The sequence below is a fragment of the Carlito syrichta genome, unplaced genomic scaffold, assembly GCF_000164805.1.
Source record: "Carlito syrichta isolate Samal-C Ts95f unplaced genomic scaffold, Tarsius_syrichta-2.0.1 Scaffold312719, whole genome shotgun sequence".
NCBI classification, from domain to species: Eukaryota; Metazoa; Chordata; class Mammalia; order Primates; family Tarsiidae; genus Carlito; species Carlito syrichta.
This window is the reverse complement of record NW_007256815.1, coordinates 610,717-631,913: the sequence shown is the minus strand read 5'-3', so window position 1 is coordinate 631,913 and position 21,197 is coordinate 610,717. Positions and strand designations below refer to the sequence as shown.

Here is a 21,197-nt window from a genome sequence, read left to right as displayed (position 1 = left end):
GCGGCCACTGAACTCCAGTCTGGGCGACAGAGTGAGACTCCAACTCAAAAAAAAAAAGAAGAATTAGGAGTAGGACAGGGAGGGCTGATATTGCCATCTTTGCCAACTGTGCTGTGCCTAATACCCTTTTCTCTCTGCAAACTCCCTCCTTACATTGGGCTGACCACCTCACTGAAGAGGACCCCGAAAAGGGTGTGAAATGGTTGCCTGAGCATGGAGAAGCCAGAGACCAACAAGCCACTAGGACAGTCAAGAACTTCTGTACCCTTTGATTCTTATTTGCTGTATTTAAAGTGATTTTTAAGGTACTAAAAGTTTAAATCACAAAGGAAAAGATGAACAAGTTTGACATTACACATCAAAGAACTTTGTTTATTGGAAGATTTTATGAAATACGTGGAACTACAAGTAAAAATGAAAAAAATGATAAAAGAAGGTACTATGAAAATAAATGTATCTCTGCTTTATAAAGTGGAAAGACCTAGGCACAATCCTGAGAGCAGGAGTGGACAGGACCTAGGACCAGCGGGAGCGGGTGCTCAAGTCTCTGACCCAGCACTCTGCACCACATCTGTGTCAGCCCAAGTGGGCCTCACAGCACCCCCTGGGGCAGGTGCTCCTATTGCTCTATTTTATGGGTGAGAAAACTGAGATGCAGAGAGGCTGAGTGACTTGCCCAGGTTACACAGCTGGGGAATGGGAGAGCCAGGACTTCAACTGGGCAGTCTGGCTCGTGCCTCTGAGCTGCCTCCCCCACCCCCCAACCACCCCCAAGCTGGAGTCTCACTCTGTTGCCCAGGCTAGAGTGCAGTAGCATGCTCACGGCCACCACAACCTTGACCTGCTGGGCTCAGGCAATCCTTCTGCCTCAGCCTTCCAAGTAGGTGGAACCACAGGCACACACTGCCACACCTGAATGATTTTTTGATTTATTGTAGAGATGAAGTCTTGCCAAGTTGCCCAAGCTTGTCTCAAGCCCCTGGGCTCAGGCAATCCTCTTGCCTCTGCTTTCCAAAGTGCTGAGATTACAGGCATGAGCCATCGCACCTGGCTTCTGAGCTGCCTTTTAAACTCCTATGAGCTCAGAAAGGAAGACTGTAGTTTACGACAACAGAGGAAGAAAAGGCCAAAAATATACAGTCAGCAAATACACTAAAAGATGATCAGCCCCCTAGCTACAAAGGGATATCATCTCACATCAATCAGTTTGGAGAAAATTAATTGACTAAAAATGTCAAGATTAGGTTGTGATTTGGATAGGATGCTTACACATGGCTGTCGGGAGCATTAGTTGGTAGCCACTTTGTGGAGCAAGTGGGCTCATTGATAGAGCTGAGGATTGAGCAGCCTCTGAGGTGGTTTTATGCCTTTGTAGCCCCCTCCCCTGCAGTGGGCACTCCTTCCAAGGGGCTCTGGATGGTCCCTCGGCTCAGTGTGACAGATACTGGCCTTAGCTTATCTCCCTCTGTGTCCCCATCCTGTTCCTTGACCTAGGACCTACCCTCTGCTGACCACATGCAGATCTGCACCTAAGCTAGGCCTATGTCCTGGGCTCAAGCCCCATGGCCAGCATCTCCTGAACTTCTTTACCAGGATTATCCATGCTCCTCAAAGTCTGGGGGCTGCCTGCTCAGGCCTTTCTTTGCCTGTTCCTGGCTATGTCCCTGCCACCAGCCCACAGGTCATGGCTGAATCATGTTCACAGGCAGTACACTGTCAGGAGCCACCTGGAGTTGCTGACCTGATGGCCTGGTGCCCACCTGCCCAGGTGCCACGTTCCTGCAGCTCTTCCTGCTCGCTTGCACCAGCACAGCAGTCTTAGATAGTGTATGGCCTCCTTTTGTTTCTGTGGCAGACTAAAGTAGACAGGGGGGTGACTGGCGGGCATTTTTGGGAGGTTGGTACTTGGGCCCATTTTCTAGGACTGTTGTAACAAAGAACCAAACACAAATTGGGGCTTAAAACAACAGAAATGTATTCTCTCACAGTTTAGGGGCCAGAAATCCAAGACGTAGGTGGGATAGGTTCCTTCTTGGGAGCTCAGAGGGAGAATCCATTTCAGGCTTTCCTCAGCTTTTGATGGAGCTGTGGATCCTGGCTATGGCCATGTAGCTGTAGTCTCTGCTTCTATTGCCACACAGTCATCTTCTCCCTGCATTTTCTGTCTCTGTGTCTTTTATGAGGACATTGTCATATTGGATTTAGGGCCCATTTTACTATGATCTTGTCTTGACAATTGCATCTGCAAATACCCTATTTGCAAATAAGGTCATATTCTGAAGTTCTGACAAGGACATGAATTTGGGGGGACACTTTTCATCCCAGTATTGTCCTAGAGTCCTGTGCTTGGCCAGTGTGCCAGGGAGGGCATCTTATGGCTGTCACAGGACTTCTGGAAGGGGCAGCAAAGCAGACTTGGCGTGCTCACACTGTACAGCCCACTGCCCGCAGCTACTCACCCCTGTGCATCACTACAGCTCTGCAGCACTTCAGTGAGGGCACCCTGGAGTACCTCGCCAACCTGGACCAAGCCCCAGACCCCACAGTTAGGAGGGATGCTTTTGCTACCGACATCTTCAGTGCTTATGACATTCTGTTCCACCACTGGTTGCAGAGTCGAGAAGCCAAGGTATGTCCCCACTGCCTCTCTTGTCTCATGAGGATCCTGGCACCTGGGCCTTGTATACCTATCCTGTCTTACCCCAGGCCTGACGCACTCACACGAGGACCCCTTCCAACCACAGCTCTGTGGACTTTGACTAGGGGGCTATCATAGGGTGAAGAAGGGAGAGGCTAAGGTATCTGTCTATTCTTGCTGCCACAATACTCTCCTCCCCCAAGATCCCTGCCCACAACTGGCATTCAGAAGGTGGTGTGGTTGTGTTGGGTAGTGGAGATGCTCTGGGTGTGGCTCACCTTTAGGCTTACACATCTGTGCAGCGTCTCACCTGCAGGTCCCCTCATCTACATGGGTTCTCTGCAGGTCCCCACACCTGTGCAAGGACTTGCCTGCAAGTCCCACTCTTGTGACTGGTGTTAGCCTACTCTGGAGTTTGTCCTGTTCTGTCACAGGGACTCAGTCACTGTAGATGCCCCCTTTAGCCCCCAGTTCCTCTATCCTGAGGCCCAGTGCTGCCTGGGGTAGCATTGAGTATCTCCTGTAGGCACCCCTGGCCTGGCTGCCATCCTGTTTGCCACGATTACTCCACAGCCTCACTCTGACCTCTGGCTGGCTGGGCTCACTTTCCACCCCCTTTAGGACCAACTGGTAATCTGGTATTTTCTCATATTTGCCCAGTATGTGCTCTTGGCAGTCAGCATCAACTGAGCAGAATGAGCTTCTTCCTGTCCACTGTCTCTTCTCAGCTCCGGCTGGCCGTTGTGGAGGCTCTGGGGCCCATGACCCACCTGCTGCCCAGTGAGAGGCTGGAGGAGCAGCTCCCCAAGCTCCTCCCTGGGATTCTTGCCCTCTACAAGAAGCATGCTGAAGCCTTCTACGTGTCCAAGGTGTCGGCAAGCGGGTCAGGTCTACTGTCCAATGCCTGAGGATTCCCTCACATCAGATCCCACAGGGGTAGCCCTGAGTCCTCTGTTAAGATTTGGTGGTGGCTTGTGAAGGACTGGGCCTTCCTGAGAACTGGCTCAGAGTTTTCCTATCACTGCCCTGGTGAACTGGGCCTCTTGGCCTGTTGCACCTGTTGTATCTGTGACCTAGGCATCTCTTTCCTGGGCCTTCCCACATCCCCATCTGAGTTCTAGGGGTGGAAGAAGGGCCTCCTCATTTGAGCCCCAAAGTAGGATTCGTGGCTTCCTGGACCCCATTTGTGGTCCAGCTGGGAGGCTCTGGTTGGTCCCATAGTCAGTCCAAGGGGACTGGAGGTTGGACTAATGGCCCTCTTCTCCCTGTCCCGAGCAGAGTCTGGGCCAGATCCTTGAAGCAGCCGTGAGTGTGGGCAGCCGCACACTGGAAGCCCAGCTTGATGCCCTTCTGGCTTCACTGCATGTCCAGGTAGGAGGCAGGGGTGCTGGGGCAAGGGTGGGTCCTGGTGCCGCAGGTTGAACTCTTTTGTGTGAAGTTGTTGGATGAGGGGTGCAGAAAGCAAGTCAGGGTGAGTGTTTAAGCCAGGCAGGACTGCGGAGTAGACATTCCCTGGGAATCACATGGGTGCAGTTCCTGGCGATATGACCATGTTTTTGCTGTGTTCAGCAGTGGCATATGCAAGTGACATGGGAGTCCCCAGCATGGAGGTAGCAGGAGTGAGTGGTCAAAAGGGCAAAGTGTAGTGCCAAGGCCTGGCTCAGGTGGTCTTAGAGAAAGCTCAGTGAAACCTCAGTGATCTGAGGAGGAGGCCAAGCATCTGCCCACCTTCTGGGTCGGATGAAGGAGATCTGAGAATGGCTGTTGGATGCCAATGTGGGGGTGTATGACCTTGGCTAAGAGGACTGAATCCATGGGGCTTTCTAGGTAAGAAAGGAAAGGGGCAGGAAACTGGAGAGAGTGATGGCAGGTGGCCCTTTAGGGAGACTTGTGAAAAACAAGTACAGAGCTGTGGATTGACTTTTTTTTCTCCATCTCCTCTTCCTTGCCCCTCTCATGCCATCTGGGGCCCTAATCACTCACTGGCCAGCCTGGACAATCCTAGCTATAGTCCATGAACACATTCTTGGTCTCAGAAAGGAAAAGAGAGGAGAGCTACACCGAGATTATTAAAAAAATAAGTATTGTGAACAATTATATAACAAATTTCTAAAACTGTATGAAATGATTAGATTCCTAGAAAAATAAAAATATCAAAATTGGTAGGAAACACAATGGAGAACTTGATTAAACCAATAAGAAAATGGAAATAATATTCCAAGATCTTTCTTAAAACCAAGAACCCAAATGGTTTTAAGAGCGTTCTAGCAACTCTTGAAATACAATTAATCCTATTCTATGCAAGTTGATTTAGAAATGGAAAAAGGTCTTGATCTGCCCAGTTTGTTCCATGAGGCCTTGACTTCAAATTCAAATCAGAACCATGTAACAAAATGTAGGTATATAATTATGAGGATAGATGTAAGGATTTTGTATTAAGTAATAGGTAACTGAACCCAACACTATGCTTTTCAAAACACCTTGTAAAGTAGGGCTTAGCTCAGAATGTGAGGCTTGTTCAACATTGAGGAGCTATCAGTGTACTTCATCACCATGATAGATCACCAGTAAAATATCAAGTAAGTTGAATCAATGAGGAGAAAGCTTTTGGTGATATTTTTCTATTTATCATTAAAACTCTTGGCAACTAGGATTGGAAAGGAACTTCCTTAACTTAATAAAGTGTGTATACCTGAACCTTCAGCCTATGTCATAACGGATGGGAAGTGTTAGGAATACTCCTTGTAAGGTCAAGAACAAGAAGAATTTCCATTCTTACCGTGGATGGGGTCCTGCGCCAGTTCTGTGGGGAAAGAAAAGTACTGGGAGGTGCAAGGCTGGGAAGAGAAGACTGTCATTATTCATTGTTGCCCAGCTACCACCTTAATTGGCCAAACTACTAGAACTAATGAGAAGCTCTGCAAGGTTGCCAGTTGTAAGACTATCCTATAAAAAACAATAGCATTTTTTCTACACTAGTAGTGACCAACTAGAAAGTATTAAAAAGTGCTGTCTGTAATAGCAACAAAAACTTATTAACAGCCAAGCATGGTGGCACACCTATAGTCCTATAGTCCCAGCTACTCGGGAGGCTGAGGTGGGAGGATCACTTGATGCCAGGAGCTATGATTGCACTACCCTACTCCAGGCTGGGCAACATAATGAGACTCTAGTTCTTAATAGAAAAAAAAAAAAAGAAACTTATTGAGTTTCTGAGAATTAACCTAACCAAGAATGTCCAAGATTGCTACAGAAAATTATAATTCTTAATAGTGAGGAAAAAATGAGAGATGTGACACAGTATCATTTATATAATATAAAAATGCACAAAACAATACACATTTACAAAAAACTATTAAAACAGAATGATTGTCTATTGGGTATGGGGATGAGAGTGGAAAACAAATTTAAAAGGGAATAGCCGGGCTTGGTGGCTCAGCCTGTAATCCCGCGCCTTTGGGAGGCTGAGGTGAGTGGATTGCCTGAGCCCGCGGGTTCGAGACCCACCTTGGCAGTCGAGACCTCATCTCTACAATAAATCAAAAAATTAGCCAGGTGTGGTAGCGCACACCTGTAGTTCTAGCTACTTGGAAGGCTGAGGCAGAAGGATCGCTGGAGTCCAGCAGGTCAAGGCTATGGCGGCCGGGAGCGGCCACTGCACTCCAGTCTGGGTGACAGAGTGAGACTCCAACTCAAAAAAATAAAATAAAAGGGAAATATAAATATATAAAAGCTGAGAGAAGATAGAAAAAAATGTGTTATTTCCCATTCTTTGAACTGTCCATATCTTTTTTCAGTTACATTTTAGATTTTGTTCATATTGATCTGTAGCAATTATTTGTAGCCTTATATATGTATAAATATTTGTCTGTACTTTGTCCTTTATCTTTTGAATCTACTTGTGATTTTTTTTGCCATGCAAAATTGTTTAATTTTTACATTATCATTTATCTACCTTTTATGTTATAAAAGGTTTTGTTATATATAGAAAAGCCTTTCAAATTCAGTGATTGTTTTCCAAGTTCTCCCAGTTTCCCCTATACTTTTATCATTTAATCCATCTGGAATTTATTTTAGAGAAGAAGGGAAGAAGAATCCAACTGGGATTCTTACCATATGGATCTCTGTAGGGCTGATTGAATGTCCTCACAGCATGGCGACTGGCTTCCTGTAGAGGAAGTGGTCTGAGGGAGCAGGCAGGAAGCTGCAGTATCTTTTAGGATCACCTTTGGTCTTTGCAATAGAACTACAAGGAGCTCCCTGGGAACATAGGGCAGAGCCCTGGACCACTTACCCTGCTTCCCGAGAGTTCTCTAAGAACTGGTAGAGTCCAAGTTAGAGAGCAGCCCCATGGTCCCAGGCCTTTGCTCTGTCCTGTGGTTGCCTCTTCTTGCTCATAAGACAGCCTCTACTGAAGAGCTACTTTAGAACCCTTTACACAGAGGCCCTACTCATGTCCTTTGCTATGATACCGAGGAAGTGAGTGGGGACCTGGGATTTCACACCTGGGTTAATGGGGAGGGTGCTTCAACATCAGCTGCTAAGGTACTGTGGAGCCTAGAGACGCATCTGTCTACAGCCTTAGTTTTTGCTTTTTGCCGATATAACTTTTCTTTATTATTATCTACAATTTTGAACAAATGGATTCTAAGTGTTTTGGTTTCCATTGCTTTATATATTCTAGAGAGTAGTGGGTTCCAGCCTGTGGCCTGAGTGTACATGCCCAGGGGCATTGGAGACTGTCTCTTCTCTAGTAAAGAAATGTTTTGGGGGCCTCTGTTCTCCTGCTACTGGTAGGAAGGACAAAGTATGGAGGAGCAAGATGTTTCCTGGAGATCTGAGGGCCTGCTGTGTGTGTCTCCCTCCTCTTCCCTACCATATCCTTATATGGATGGGGCTAGTTTCTGAAGCACTTCTGAGGCAAGTATGTTCAATAGCCTGGTCATCCCTCTCCTGGGTGAGATAACGCCCAGAGTGCTCATTGCAGGTGTGGGGGTGGAAACCTGGAGTTCTCTACCCAGCTACCCAGGCCCAGCATCTCAGAGGGCATGAGTCCTCCCTTCCAACGTAGCCAGGGTCATAATCTCTTTCTTGTATTCCTTGGAGCAGATCTGTGTGCCTGTGGCATCCTCAAGCCCCCTCGTGATGAGCAACCAGAAGGAGGTGCTACGCTGCTTCACTGTGCTAGGTGAGTGGGGAGCATCAGTGGACATGGATGGGCTCACTGCCTGCTGTGTGTGGAGGATGGTAGTGGCTGGGGCATGGGTTAGGGTGAGATGATCTCTATTTTCACCTCTGCCTGGGCCTGACTGTGGCTCCAGAGGCCTGGACAGCAGCTGCAGTCCAGAACATCTGTCTTCCACACAGGAGCATGTTATTGCCCTGCTTAATTCCTTGCGGGGCTTCTGCCCCATGGTCCACATTCTATCTCCCACCCCTGCCTGCTTTTCTGCACCCCTGCTCTGGTCTCATTCCCTGCTCTCTGGTCCCCCTTGGTCACCCAGCCTGGCCTCACATGACCCACCCGGAGGTACCATCCATCCTGTCACTACCCCCAATGGAGGCTGGGGCTCCTGGACAACAGGGCCCTCGTTTGCCAGCACTGTCCCCATGCCCTGAGGGGTGGGTAGATGGTGTGAGGAAGGGCCCTGCCTGTATTTGGGTCTGTCACACTGCTCAGGGACATAGCATCAGCATCCATCTGGAGCTGGTCAGAAAGGCAGAGCCTCCCTGCCCCCATACCTGTATCAGCATCTACCTATACACAAAACCGGGGTGGGAGGAGGCTGGTTCCCAGGAGAAGCATAGAAGGATGAGAGTGGGGAGACTGGCCTCAGCCAGGCTGAGGGGAGGGTGCGGCAGGTGGGAGGAACAGCAGGTCCGATATCTAGGCAGAGCAAATGTCCAGGATCCACCATGAATGATACTGGTCCATGAAGGATAAAGAACCTGCTGAGGTCATTGCCAGAAGTTTCCCACTGGCAGCACTCAGAAGTAGAGACTGGGTGAAGAGTCCCCTGGGGGTGCCTGGAGTTCAGGCTGCTTTAGCCGGCTTGGGCTAGAGGTCCAAGTGCTTGGCAGCTTAAAAGTCTCAGCTTTAGAGTGACAGGAACCAGGAAAGGCAGGAGAGGGCACTGAAGGCCCTCTCACAGGCCCTCTATGAGTTTGAGAAGCTAAAATGAACATCTACACCCTGGGTGTGTCAAGCATCTGCGTCTGAACATGTTTTGGGTGGTGCTGACATAGCCGGGCCTAAGGTCTTGTGTGCTCCAACCTCTCACCTTAGTGGGCACCCTGAGGAGGCCATCGAGGCTGAACTGAGTGGTTAAGCTGTAGCTCCAGCTTCTCATTGTTCACACAGCAACTCTGCATGCTCTTTCTCTGTGCTGGGAAGTGTGTGGATGCTCTTGGTGCAGGGATGAGTAAGACAGAAAAACCTCAGCCTTGTGGAGTTGCAGTTTCAGGCATCAAGCCTGACCTGCATATATTGCCTTGTAGCCTGCAGCTCACCTGACCGCCTACTGGCCTTCCTGCTGCCCAGGCTGGACACCAGCAACGAGAGGATCCGTGTGGGCACCCTACAGATAGTGAGGCACGTCATCAACTCAGCCGGTGAGTGCCCTCCATGCCTGCCAGGCTGACCAGCCCATGGTCAGGTCCAGTGTGGAATAGTGTCTGGCAAAAGCAGATACTGCTCATGTTTAGGGGAAAATACCATCCCACTTTGAAGTCTTTTTAAAAAGTTCTTAACTTTCTATTTTGCAAAATTCCAAACATTTTGAAAAGTTGCAAAAATAGTATTTGTCCATCCTTCACCCAATGTTGATTGCTGGCACTTACCTTTGATTACTGGTCAGACACCCCGCATGACTCTGCATGCTCTCTCAGGCCACACTCCCCCTATAATCATTCTGCTGAGAGCACACAGAGCCTCACAGACAGATATCACAAAGCTTTCTGGTGTAACTTGGTTTCTCTTCATTTTGGGAGCAAGTCAAAAACATACTTTGATTTAGTTTAGTTGTCTCTATAATGTCTTGTACCAAGAAGATTCCATTTTTAATTTGTTTTTTAAATTTTATTTATTTATCTATCTATCTTTTTTTTTTTTTTTTTTTTATAATTTGAGTTGGAGTCTCACTCTGTCACCCAGACTGGAGTGCAGTGGCCACTCCCATCCACTGCAGCCTCGACCTGCTGGGCTCCGGCGATCCTTCCGCCTCAGCCTTCCAAGTAGCTAGAACTACAGGTGTGTGCTACCACGCCCAGCTAATTTTTTGATTTATTGTAGAGATGAGGTCTTGCCAAGTTGCCCGGGTGGGTCTCGAACCCGCGGGCTCAGGCAATCCACTAACTTAAGCCTCCCAAAGGCACGGGATTACAGGCTGAGCCACTGAACCTGGCTTATTTATTTATTTTTGAGTTGGAATCTCACTCTGTTGCCCAGGTTGGAGTGCAGTGGCACACTCACGACCACCCCAGCATCAACCTGCTGATCTCCGGCAGTCCTTCCACCTCAGCCTTCCAGGTAGCCAGAACTACAGGCGCCACCACACCTGGCTAATTTTTTATTTATTTTAGAGACGAGATCTCACCAAGTTGCCTGTGCTGGTCTCAAACCTGCGGGCTCAAGCAATTCGCTCGCCTCAGCCTCCCAAAGTACTGGGATTACAGGCTGAGCCACTAAGCCCGACCTATTTGTTTTTTTATAAAGAGTTGAGGCTAGTTGGTTTGTAGACCATCCCTCGATTTACATATGCATGATGGTTTCCTCAGAATTAAAGGACTCAGATTTCCTAGTTTTAAGACTAATTTAATTAATTAGTAATAAACTTAAAAAATAATATTTTTCACACATGAATCTGTAGTTTTCCATGAATCTCATTTATGTCCTATCCCAGGCTTCAGTACAAAGTGGCTGTGGGAACATTAGCCCTATAGTCTGCTGGGTACAGCCTGTGAGCTAAGGATTGTCACATTTTAAATGAATTGTAAAAGCAAACAAAGAATATGTGACAGAGACTACACATGACCCTCAAAGCCTACAGTGTTTTCTGTCTGGCCCTTTACAGAACTTACATGCTGACCCCTGTCTTCTGAGGTTCAGCACATCAGGAGATGGGTTGCAAACAGTGACCTGAATATGGGGGTTAGGGGAATGATGCAGGAGCAGCTTGACAAAGGGGCAGCAACAAGGGAGGACAGGGGCAGCCAGGGTCACAGTATAAACTGTGCCATGAAGCCAGGAGTCTGATGAAGGTGCCGCTGGATATTGGCTCCCTCAGCAAGCACCTGCACCACCAGAGACAACCTGAGGCCCTGCTTCTGGTTGGCTGTCTAGGTCCTGGGAGGTAAGTGCCTGCCCTCTGCAGAGGGGCTGGGAGGTAAAGCAGCTGCTCCCTGCAGAGGGACTGGGAGGTAAGCACCTGCCTCTATAGTGGGACTGGGAGTGAGCACCTGTAGCTTCCATACCAAGAGAGGGCTGCCTCTGGTCAGAGCTCCCTGGGGAAGGGAGCCTCAGAGGCACAGGATGTTAGGCAGTCAGACAGAAAGTAAAGCATCTCCTCCATCAGCATTTAGTTTCAACCCCCAGTAACCTAGCAACCCTGTGAGGTAGGTAGAATTGTCCCCATTTAACTGATGTGGCTAATCTGGACAGTGACCAAGTGGTACCTGAAACGGAATTCTTATGGAATTCTTAGTGTCAGTGCTTTTGTTGGAGATGCTTTTTTCCATACAGTAGTTCAATATTTTAATGTAATTAACCATGCTCAACTTTTCTTTGTGAATTCTTCAATCGCATTTATGCTCTTTAGAAGTCACTTTGGCCTGTAATCACAGCACTTTGGGAGGTGGAGGCGAGAGGATTGCCTGAGCCCAGGGTTCGAGACCATCCTGGAGAACTTGGCGAACCTCGTCTCTACAATAAATAAAAAAATTAGCTGGATGTGGTGATGCATTCTCATAGTTCCAGCTACTTGGAAGGCTGAAGCGGAAGGATCACTTGAGTCCAGCAGATTGAGGCTGCAGTGGCTGTGAGCAGCGTGTCACTGCACTCCAGCCTGGGCAACAGTGAGACTCCGACTCAAAAAAAAAGTTATTTTGTATTCCCCTATACTTCATTTTCTCCCTTAAGTTCTTTCTCTATGTATTTACATACATACAAGTGTATGTGTGAAAGAAATAGATTGTTTTTTTAACCAAGTGACATAGTTCAAAACATGCTTTGTTCACTCTTTAGCACATCTTGGAGAACTTTTAGCATCAGGACATATGCATCTGTGTAATTTTTTATTATTTTTATTTTGAAGTATAACATATGCAGAAAAATGCACATGTTTTAACTGTTAGGTCAATGAGTAATCACAAAATGAGCCCATATTTAGGTGAAGAAATAGAACATTGACAACACCCAGGAGCTGCCTTCTTAGACCCCTCTGAAGTGGTGACTTCTAACAATAGAAGATAATGTTGCTGTTTCTGCATGTAGTATAAAGAGAATTGTATAGTATGAGTTATTTTGTATCTGGCTTCTTTTCCTCACTGTTTTGTTTGTGAAACTTGTGCATAGGGTATAGTTCATTCATTTTCATTGCAAGTATTCCGGTGAATTATCTACTACAAGGTATTTATTTCTCTGGTGATGGATAAAGGGCTGTTTCCAGTGTCATACTGTTATGCATAATGCCACTATTAATATTTTTCCTGTGCACACTTAGTGTATACCTAGAAGGTTATAAGGTATTCATATGTTCAACTTTAGTAATAAACCGTTCCATTTTTCCAAAGTAGCTGTTTATACCCCAGTTTATACCCTACACTGTATAACTCACAAACAGCTTGTGAACATTATCGCTTCATGTCCTCACCAACACTTATCGGTCTTTAATTTTAGTCATTTCGCCATTTTTGTGAATGTGCTGTGGTATCTCATGGTGGTTTTTATAAAATTTAAAATATACATATATTTTGGCTTATAATAATAAATTTATTAAGTTTGCTGATCTATCAGAAGTCATCACATTTTGAATGAAAATATTGTAACATGATTGAAAGTTGAAGTCATTGTTGATCCCTTCAGGTCATGCTTTAGTTCTGTGCCTATGTTAGGTGGACAGTTATCCTGATTTCTTTTTCTTTTTTTTAAGAAACCAGAATTTATTGAGAGGACAGAAAAGCTCCCACCCTGGGAAGGGACCTGAAGGGTTGCCCTATCCTGATTTCTATAGTAATCATTCCTTTGTCATTAACTATGCCTACTTTAAAAGTTTATAGGTACAAATTTATCTGCATAATATATTTATGTATAAATAATAGCATAAACATACATGAATATATATATATCTCTATATATAGATATATATAGAGATATATATATATATATTTTTTTTTTTTTTGAGTTGGAGTCTCACTACTGGAGGGCAGTGGCACGCCTCTCGGCCACTGCAGCCTCAACTTGCTGTGCTCTGGTGATCCTTCCTCCTCAGCCTTGCAAGTAGCTGGAACTACAGGCATGTGCTACCATGCCCAGCTAAGTTTTTTATTTATTGTAGAGATGATGTCTTGCCATGTTGTCTGGGCTGGTCTCGAACCTGCAGGCTCCGACAATCCTCTCGGCTCAGCCTCCCAAAGTGCTGGGGTTACAGGCTGAGCCACCGAGCCTGGCCATTTTTATATATATTTAAATCTTTTCTTGGAGGCCTGACCATTGGTGGGTTCTTTGTTTATTTATTTTTAACTGTGGTAAAATACACATAACATAAAACTTACCATCTTAATCATTTTTAAGTGTACAGTTCAGTGGTGTTAAGTACATTCACGTTTTTGTACAACCATCACTACCATCCTCCTCCAAAACTCTTTTCATCTCACAAAACTAAAATTCTGTCCCCACTAAACAACAACTCCTCCTATGTAAATCTCTCCTAAGCTACAGGCTCTTCTCCATGCTTTTCTTTCTCTTGTTGTTGTTGTTGTTGTTGTTTTTTGAGTTGGAGTCTCACTATGTCGCCCAGACTGGAGTGCAGTGGCTGCTCCCGGCCACCGCAACCTCGACCTGCTGGGCTCTGGCGATCCTTCCGCCTCAGCCTTCCAAGTAGCTGGAACTACAGGCGTGCGCTACCATGCCCGGCTAATTTTTTATTTATTGTAGAGATGAGGTCTCTCCAAGTTGCCCAGGCGGGTCTTGAACCCGCGGGTTTAGGCAATCCACTCACCTCAGCCTCCCAAAGGCACGGGATTACAAGCTGAGCCACCGAGCCCAGATTTTTCTTTCTCTTGTAATTTATCTGTGGAAGAACCTGACTGTTAAACCTGTAGAGTTTCCTATCATTGAGTTTTGCTGACTGCATTCTCACGGTACAGGTCAACACGTTTCCTGTCATCTGAATTTCTTGCAAATTGTCACCTGGATTCAGAAACAGGATCTGACTCAAGATTAATCCCTTGGGCAAGACTATGGGAGTCACATGATATCTGGTTTTCTCTCTTTTGGGCATAACTCTTAGCAGCATAGATGCTTAATGCCTGTACCTATTAATTCATTGTTGGGAGGGGGTGATAATGTAATCCTATCATTTATCTTTCATTGATTAATTGGAATACCTTGATAAAGAGACACTTCCCCCAGCTACTGTTTTGATACCCAGAGGTATGATTCATGTAAGAAAGGCAGGCCGGGTGTGGTGGCTCACACCTGTAATCCCAGCATTTGGGAAGCCATGATGGGAGCATTGCTTGAGTCCAGGAGTTTGAGACCAGCCTAGACAACATAGTGAGACCTTCTCTACAAAAAATAAAAATAAAAAAAAACCAGGTCTGGTGGCATATGCCTGTATGTCCCAGCTACTTGGGAGGCTGAGGTGGAAAGATCACCTGAGCCCAGGAGGTTGAGGTTGTGGTGAGATATTAGAATGCCACTGCATTCCAGCCTAGGCAACAAAAGAGACCCAGACTCAAAAAAAAAGGAGGGGGGGCAGGCTCAATCCTTGATTCTTTTATTTATCAGTTTACAAGATAGTGGATAGGTTCCCTGTCATTCTCCAACAGTAACTCAGAAGGGCAAATGGATTTAAACATGTTTGATGGGCTTAATTCTTACCATTACTGAAGCTGAAACTGCATCATCTTTGGTTAACAGGAGCCTTTTCAGATTTGAGTTCTTCTGACATGAGCCTGGTGGTCTTTGACAGCTAGTATTCTAGGCTTGTCTTACCTATTTCTAGCCTCAGACCTGAAATCAGCCATTTCTCCAAAAAGCCCTAGTTTCTTTTAGTGAGACATTGCCTTTCAAGACAACAGTCTGGTTCTGGGGGCTCATTACTTCTGGGTGGCCAGTATTTCTAGGCCTTTTCAGTAGACTGAGCTAAGAAATATTTCTGTTAGTAGATAGGTAAAACATCTTATGAGTCTATATTGATGCTTGCAATTCATCATACAGACCTCAGAGATTTTAAACTCTTTTCTGCTATATTTGTGTCTCTGTTCTTCTACTCTGAGACTCTAATTCCCAAGGTTAGTAAACTTAGAGCATCCCACAATTATTCATTTGTTTTATCTAATGTTACACATATATCACTAACACAAGAATAACACTAATATCAGCACCACCAGTAAAATGACTGAAACTTGAAAAATGTTTTGTGTGTGTTCTCCCAAGATCCATTGATTTAATAGTTGTGCCCTGTGTCTGCATCTGAGTAGAGGTAGCTGTTACCATCCAGTCCTGTCCCACTCTCAGCCTTCATTTTGTCTTGCTTTTGCAGGTGACCGTACATGTGAGGCTCAGCTTCGTCCTCTGTCCATGTCTTTCATTCTGGTTGTCTGAAGCTTGTTCTCTATAGATTCCACAGGAAGGACTCATGGGAGCAATGTTGCTGGATTTCATGCTTGTTGATCATAGTTTATTTGTTCCTTTTATATTTTATTTTATTTTATTTGTTGAGTTGGAGTCTCACTCTGTCTCCCAGGTTGGAGGGCAGTGGTATACTCTGAGCCACCACAACCTCGACTTGTTGGGCTCAGGTGATCCTTCCGCCTCAGCCTTCCAAGTAGCTAGAACTACAGGTATGCGCCACCATGCCTGGCTAACTTTTTAAATTTATTTATTGCAGAGATGAGGTCTTGTCAAGTTGTCCAGGTTGGTCTCGAACCTGCAGGCTCAAGCAATCCTCTCACCTTGGCCTCCCAAAGTGCTGGGATTATAGACACGAGGCACCGCGCCTGGCTGCCTTTTGTATTTTATAGTCAGTTTTGCTGGTTACAGAATTCTTGGCTCACATTTCCTTGAGTATCTTAAATAAGTTATTCCATTTTCTTCTGCAGCAAGTTGCCAGATTTAACAAAAGCAAACAAACAGGATGCCCTAAATATTGCATGGGATGCATGGGACATTCTTGTACTAAAAAATTGTGTGTTGTTTATCTGAAATTCAAATTTAACCCAGTGTCCTATATTTTATCTGCCAACCCTATTCTGGCATAAAGCAGTTATCCAAATCTGATGATAATCTAATTTTCTATTGTCTTACATGCTACATGTTTGTTTTTTAAAATTTGTTTATTTTGTTTTTGTTTTCATATGTCCATAGGATTTTTTTCTTTTTCTTTAAAGCCTAACAATTGCAGTAGAACGTCCTGGTGCTGATTATTCTTGGCTGTCTACTGCATTGGAACAGAGCTCTGTTCCTCACTGTGGTCCCTCTACTCCCACCAGCTCCTGGGGCAATCCTCCTACCAGGGGCTTCCCTCTCCTCAACCATACCAGACATCTTGCTAGGTAGGAGGGCAATCCTCCTACCTACAGCGTTCTTCCTGATGTGCTCCACTTAACTAGCTCCTTCTCTTCCTTTGAGTAGCTTCAATGTCACTTTTTAAAATAGACCTTGACACTGACTGCCCTCTCCAAACACAACATGGCTTGTGAGTCTGTTTCTTAGTCTCTCATCTGCTCTTCTTTTGACGTTATTACAGTTTGCATTGATCTCATTTACTAGTCAGTTATTTTTGTATCCCTTCTAGTAAGATGTAGGCCACTCAAGGGCAGGGCTATAGCTGCCTTGTTGAGGACTTGGTAGGGAGGAAGCTGGCCTCAACATAAACTTGAGGAATGAATAAATGTACCACATGTTAACTGTTATCACCTGCATACAAGATGACAGTAGCTTTGGTTTTTTTTCTTTGTGTTTTTAATGTTCATTTGTTGTCTGTTTGAACCTCAGGGGTATGGGCCTGGACTGATATGAACCCTTGGCCCTCACCCTGGCCTGCATTCTGTGTTTCTCATGTGAAGGGCCCTACCTAACTTCTGCCCATTGTTTCCCTGGCTCCCCTTCTGGGAAGCATCTGCTTAAGACTCCTGTCCATTTTTCTATTGGGTTGTTTGTTTATATTCTTTTATTTTTTAACCTGTTACTTGGAAATACAAATACAGCTTGAGCATCCCTGATCCACAAATCCAAAGTCACAAATGCTCCAAATTCTGAAACTTTTTGAGCACTGACATGATGATGAAGATGATGTTAGCACTACAGAAATCATGTCTACAGACACCACTGTGAGGACGTGTGATGGGCTTATTGAAGGACTAGGGCAGCATGCATTCATAACAGAGCCGAAATCATGTTAGTTTATAAAATCAAAGAGAAACCTCTAAGGCAAAAATTATTATTAATGAGGCAGATGACTCGAGTACACATTTTCAAAAGCCATCCAGCAGAATGCATCTTCATTCCTGGAGGACCCACTTCGTGGTCCCTCAACTGCTTCTGATTTTTTTTCTCTCACCTAAAAAAATTAAAAGCATGATAGCTCACATCTGTCATCCTGGCACTTTGAGAGCCCCAGGTAGGAGAATTGCTAGAGGCCGGGAGTCTGAGATCAACCTAGACAGCACAGAGAGACCCTGTCTCTTTAGCTGGACATGGTAGTGTACACCTGTAATCCCAGCTACTCAGGAGGCTGAAGCAGGAGAACCACTTGAGCCTGAGTTTGAGGCTGCAGTGAGCCATGTTCACAACATTGTACTCCAGCCTGGGTGACAGAGTAAGACTCTGTCTTTCTTAACTAACTAACTAACTAACTAACTAACTAACTAACTAACTAACTAACAAACAAACAGAACACATAACACACACAAGCAAAAACTAAATGCAAGCCAAGCACGGTGGCTCATACCTCTAATCCCAGCACTTTGGGAGATGGAAGTGAGAGGACTGCCTGAGCCCGCAGGTTTGAGACCAGCCTGGGCAACATGGTGAGACCACGTCTCTACAATAAATCAAAAATTAGCTGGGCATGGTGGCGCACGCCTACAGTTCCAGCTACTTGGAAGACTGAGGTGGAAGGATCGCCTGAGCCCAGCAAGTTGAGGCTGTGGTGGCTGTGAGCGTGCTCTAGCCTGGATTACAACAGAATGAGACTCTAACTCAAAAACAAAAAAACTGAATGCAATGTACAGTAACCTTTTAGCCAAAACACAACATTGTAAGTGGAAACTGAAAACCTGTTTGTTGCTGCTGTTGTCTGACAGCTGATACAAGTATTCTGGTGATGCTACCGTGCTGCTTAGTTACCCTGAGTACATTATTTTTTTCACTGTACATATGTTTTATGTTTAACTGTTAAGTACTTGTGTGAATAAGTGTAGGGAAATGATTGCTTATCAGTAGCACAGAAATTCAGTCAGGAGGGGGGGGTCTATTATGGAAAGCCATAGACCACAGATAGGCTGACCTGATCATCCTGTCATTCTTTTACCACTGTGCAGAATAAACATCCTCTTGAACAGTCAGCATGAGAAGGCTTGGGAAATAGTCATAATAATTACCCATATATTTTCTGGGTAGATCCTTAATGTTATGCTCTTCTACATATTTCTTTCATTCTAAAATTGTTCTTGGAGGAACAAGTGTCTTATTCCAGTAAGGACCCATGTCCACTCTGATACAAGGTCATCCACTCACTAGGAATATGGTGGAGTTCAGTACTATTCAGGTCAGCCATATAAAAAAGACTACTCGCTATTAATAAATTGAGTAAAACAGTTTTGTCTATTAGCAGAAAGGGCCTTTCTGGCAGAAGAGATTAAAAATTGGCCTTGCTTCATTTTCATACTTCAGGGAATTGCAAATTGAAGATTTACTTATCTAGGACTTTAATCCCTTCTTCAGAACCAAGTTAATAAAAACCAAGAAACTTCTGATTAAACTGGATATGCAGTATTTTGTAGGCAGGACTTCACATTTTGGCTTTGTTATAATTGTTTTCTCAGTTAACATCTCAGAGCTGAAACATTCTGCATTCCCTAGTAGTGTGGAAGATGACTCAAGTTTACAGTTCTGACTAAAAATTCCCCTGCTTCCAGCTTATCTGAATCCCTGACCTTACTCCTATTAATTAAGCATCACACTACGGGAAATACACTAGCAAATTGTGCAACTGAGTAAAACCCACTCTTTTCTTTAGATCCTTACAGCTATATCATATGTAATAGTATCACTTTTTCTACACTTTGGTCAAATAAATTTTTACATAAACAAACAAACAAACAAAAAAGAAAGTCAGAAATGATGGTTGCTCACTTCCTTTGCAGTATCTTGTCTCATGGCTTGGATAGCAGCACACCACTGATCTCTATCCTAGTGTGATGTACTTGGGTCATTGGCAGTTTGCTGTTATAAACAGGCTGCCCTGCATGTATCAGGGCTCCCTGGTGCAGGCTCTTTACCTGGAATGGACTTAATGGATCTTGAGTGCATATCTGCTGCTTTCTTAGGTGATGCTAAGCTGTTTTCCAAAGTCCCTATGCCAGTTTCTCCAGGCTGTTCCACATCCTTGCTTTCATGTGGCTTTCCACCACACTCCTCCGTCTTTGTCTATCATGCTGGGCCTGTGTCTCACTGACCAGTGGTGGAGCCCAGTGGCAGTGCATGGGTCTTGGCAATTGGGATTTGTTCATGTTTTTCGTTCATCTTCCTGTTGATTTGTTTTTTTCTCATTGACTTGTTGGAATTCTCTGATCCCTTTGCTTGTGTCACCGTAGTGGCTGTCTTTCCAATTCTCTTTTTTTTTGAGTTGGAGTCTCACTCTGTCACCCAGACTGGAGTGCAGTGGCCGCTCCTGGCCACCGCAGCCTCGACCTGCTTAGCTCCGGCGATCCTTCCACCTCAGCCTTCCAAGTAGCCGGAATTACAGGCGTGCGCTACCATGCCCGGCTAATTTTTTGATTTATTGTAGAGATGAGGTCTTGCCAAGTTGCCCAGGTGGGTCTCGAACCCATGGGCTCAGGCAATCCACTCACCCCAGCCTCCCAAGGCACGGGATTACAGGCTGAGCCACCGAGCCCGGCTTCCAATTCTCTTTATGCTGTTTTGATTAATAAAAATTCTGAACTTCAGTGTAGTCCTTTGTCATCATTTTCTTACATCCATACCTCCCAGTTCTGAGGTCATGAAGGTTCTTCTGCAGCATCTTCTAAAAGCAGTACAGTGTATCTCATGCTTAGATCTAAGACCTGTATTTCCTTTGCTTGCATGGTATACATCTGTTTCATCCTGTCAAACTCACAGCTGGAGTAGCCCCAAAATCAGTGGCAAGGGGAATCCCACAAGGGAATACCCCCAAACTGTCAAAAATAAGGCTAATTGGAATTCCAAAGAAAGAGGCACTAGACACCAGGATGATCAGTCCAAAGCTTTTATTAGGGGAATTTACATAGAAAGGGCTGCAGCAATCCTCTCTGTGGACAGGTGCTCTACCCAGGTATGTCCACAACCAGGGGGTCTGGTATGGAGTGTCTGTGAGGGTTTAAAGAACTTGACTCAGAGCCACAGCTTGGGCTCTAGGCATTAATTGGCTGCATCTGGCTCTGTCATTCGCTACTCCAAGACCTTGGCAGAGTCCATAGTCCCTGGGACCTCTGGCTCCTCACCTGTGAAATTGGGGCCATGGTGGCATCTCTTTCCTAGGATTTTCATGTGAAATAAAAGTCTTATCACATGCACTGTGCCTCAGAGGGCATTTACACTGTATTCAGTGTCCTTTGTTTTTATTTTTATTAATCTCACAACCACTTCTTAATAGCCACGTTTTTTATTTTTCCTTTTTTTAGTCAGGGTCTCACTCTTGCCCAGCCTGGAGTGCAGTGGCACAATCAAGATGATCATGGCTCACACCTGCGTTCAGGTGATCTTTCCACTTCAGCCTCCCAAGTAGCTGGGACTACAAGCATGTACCACCACATCTGGCTAATTTTTTCATTTTTTTTGTAGAGACAAGGTTTAAGTGCGGTTCTCAGCTCACTTGGGAACACGTGAGAAATGTACACTTGAGTCCCTTCCTTCATCGACGGCCTGCTGAGTCAGAGCTTGGGGCGGGGGTGTGACAGGAGAGGACTTCCTCCAACATGGTGTTTAACGAGTCTTCTGGTGATTTTCATGCTGTTATGTTTGAGAACCACTGGCCAGGTGTGGTGGCTCACACCTATATAATCCCAGCACTTTGGGAGGCAGAGGTGAGAGGTTGCCTGAGCCCACAGGTTCGAGACCAACCTGGGCAACTTG

At 45.3% G+C, this 21,197-nt stretch overlaps 1 protein-coding gene across 1 annotated transcript in view; it reads left to right on the top strand.

Moving 5' to 3' along the window:
- Positions 1-21,197, top strand: part of MROH1 (maestro heat like repeat family member 1) — a 90,052-nt gene that overhangs the window by 21,096 nt on the left and 47,759 nt on the right. The window contains exons 7-11 of the mRNA XM_008069989.1: positions 2,478-2,629; positions 3,367-3,507; positions 3,917-4,009; positions 7,748-7,826; positions 9,137-9,250. Of these exons, the coding sequence (XP_008068180.1) occupies positions 2,478-2,629; positions 3,367-3,507; positions 3,917-4,009; positions 7,748-7,826; positions 9,137-9,250 (579 nt within the window). The remainder of the gene's footprint in view (positions 1-2,477; positions 2,630-3,366; positions 3,508-3,916; positions 4,010-7,747; positions 7,827-9,136; positions 9,251-21,197) is intronic.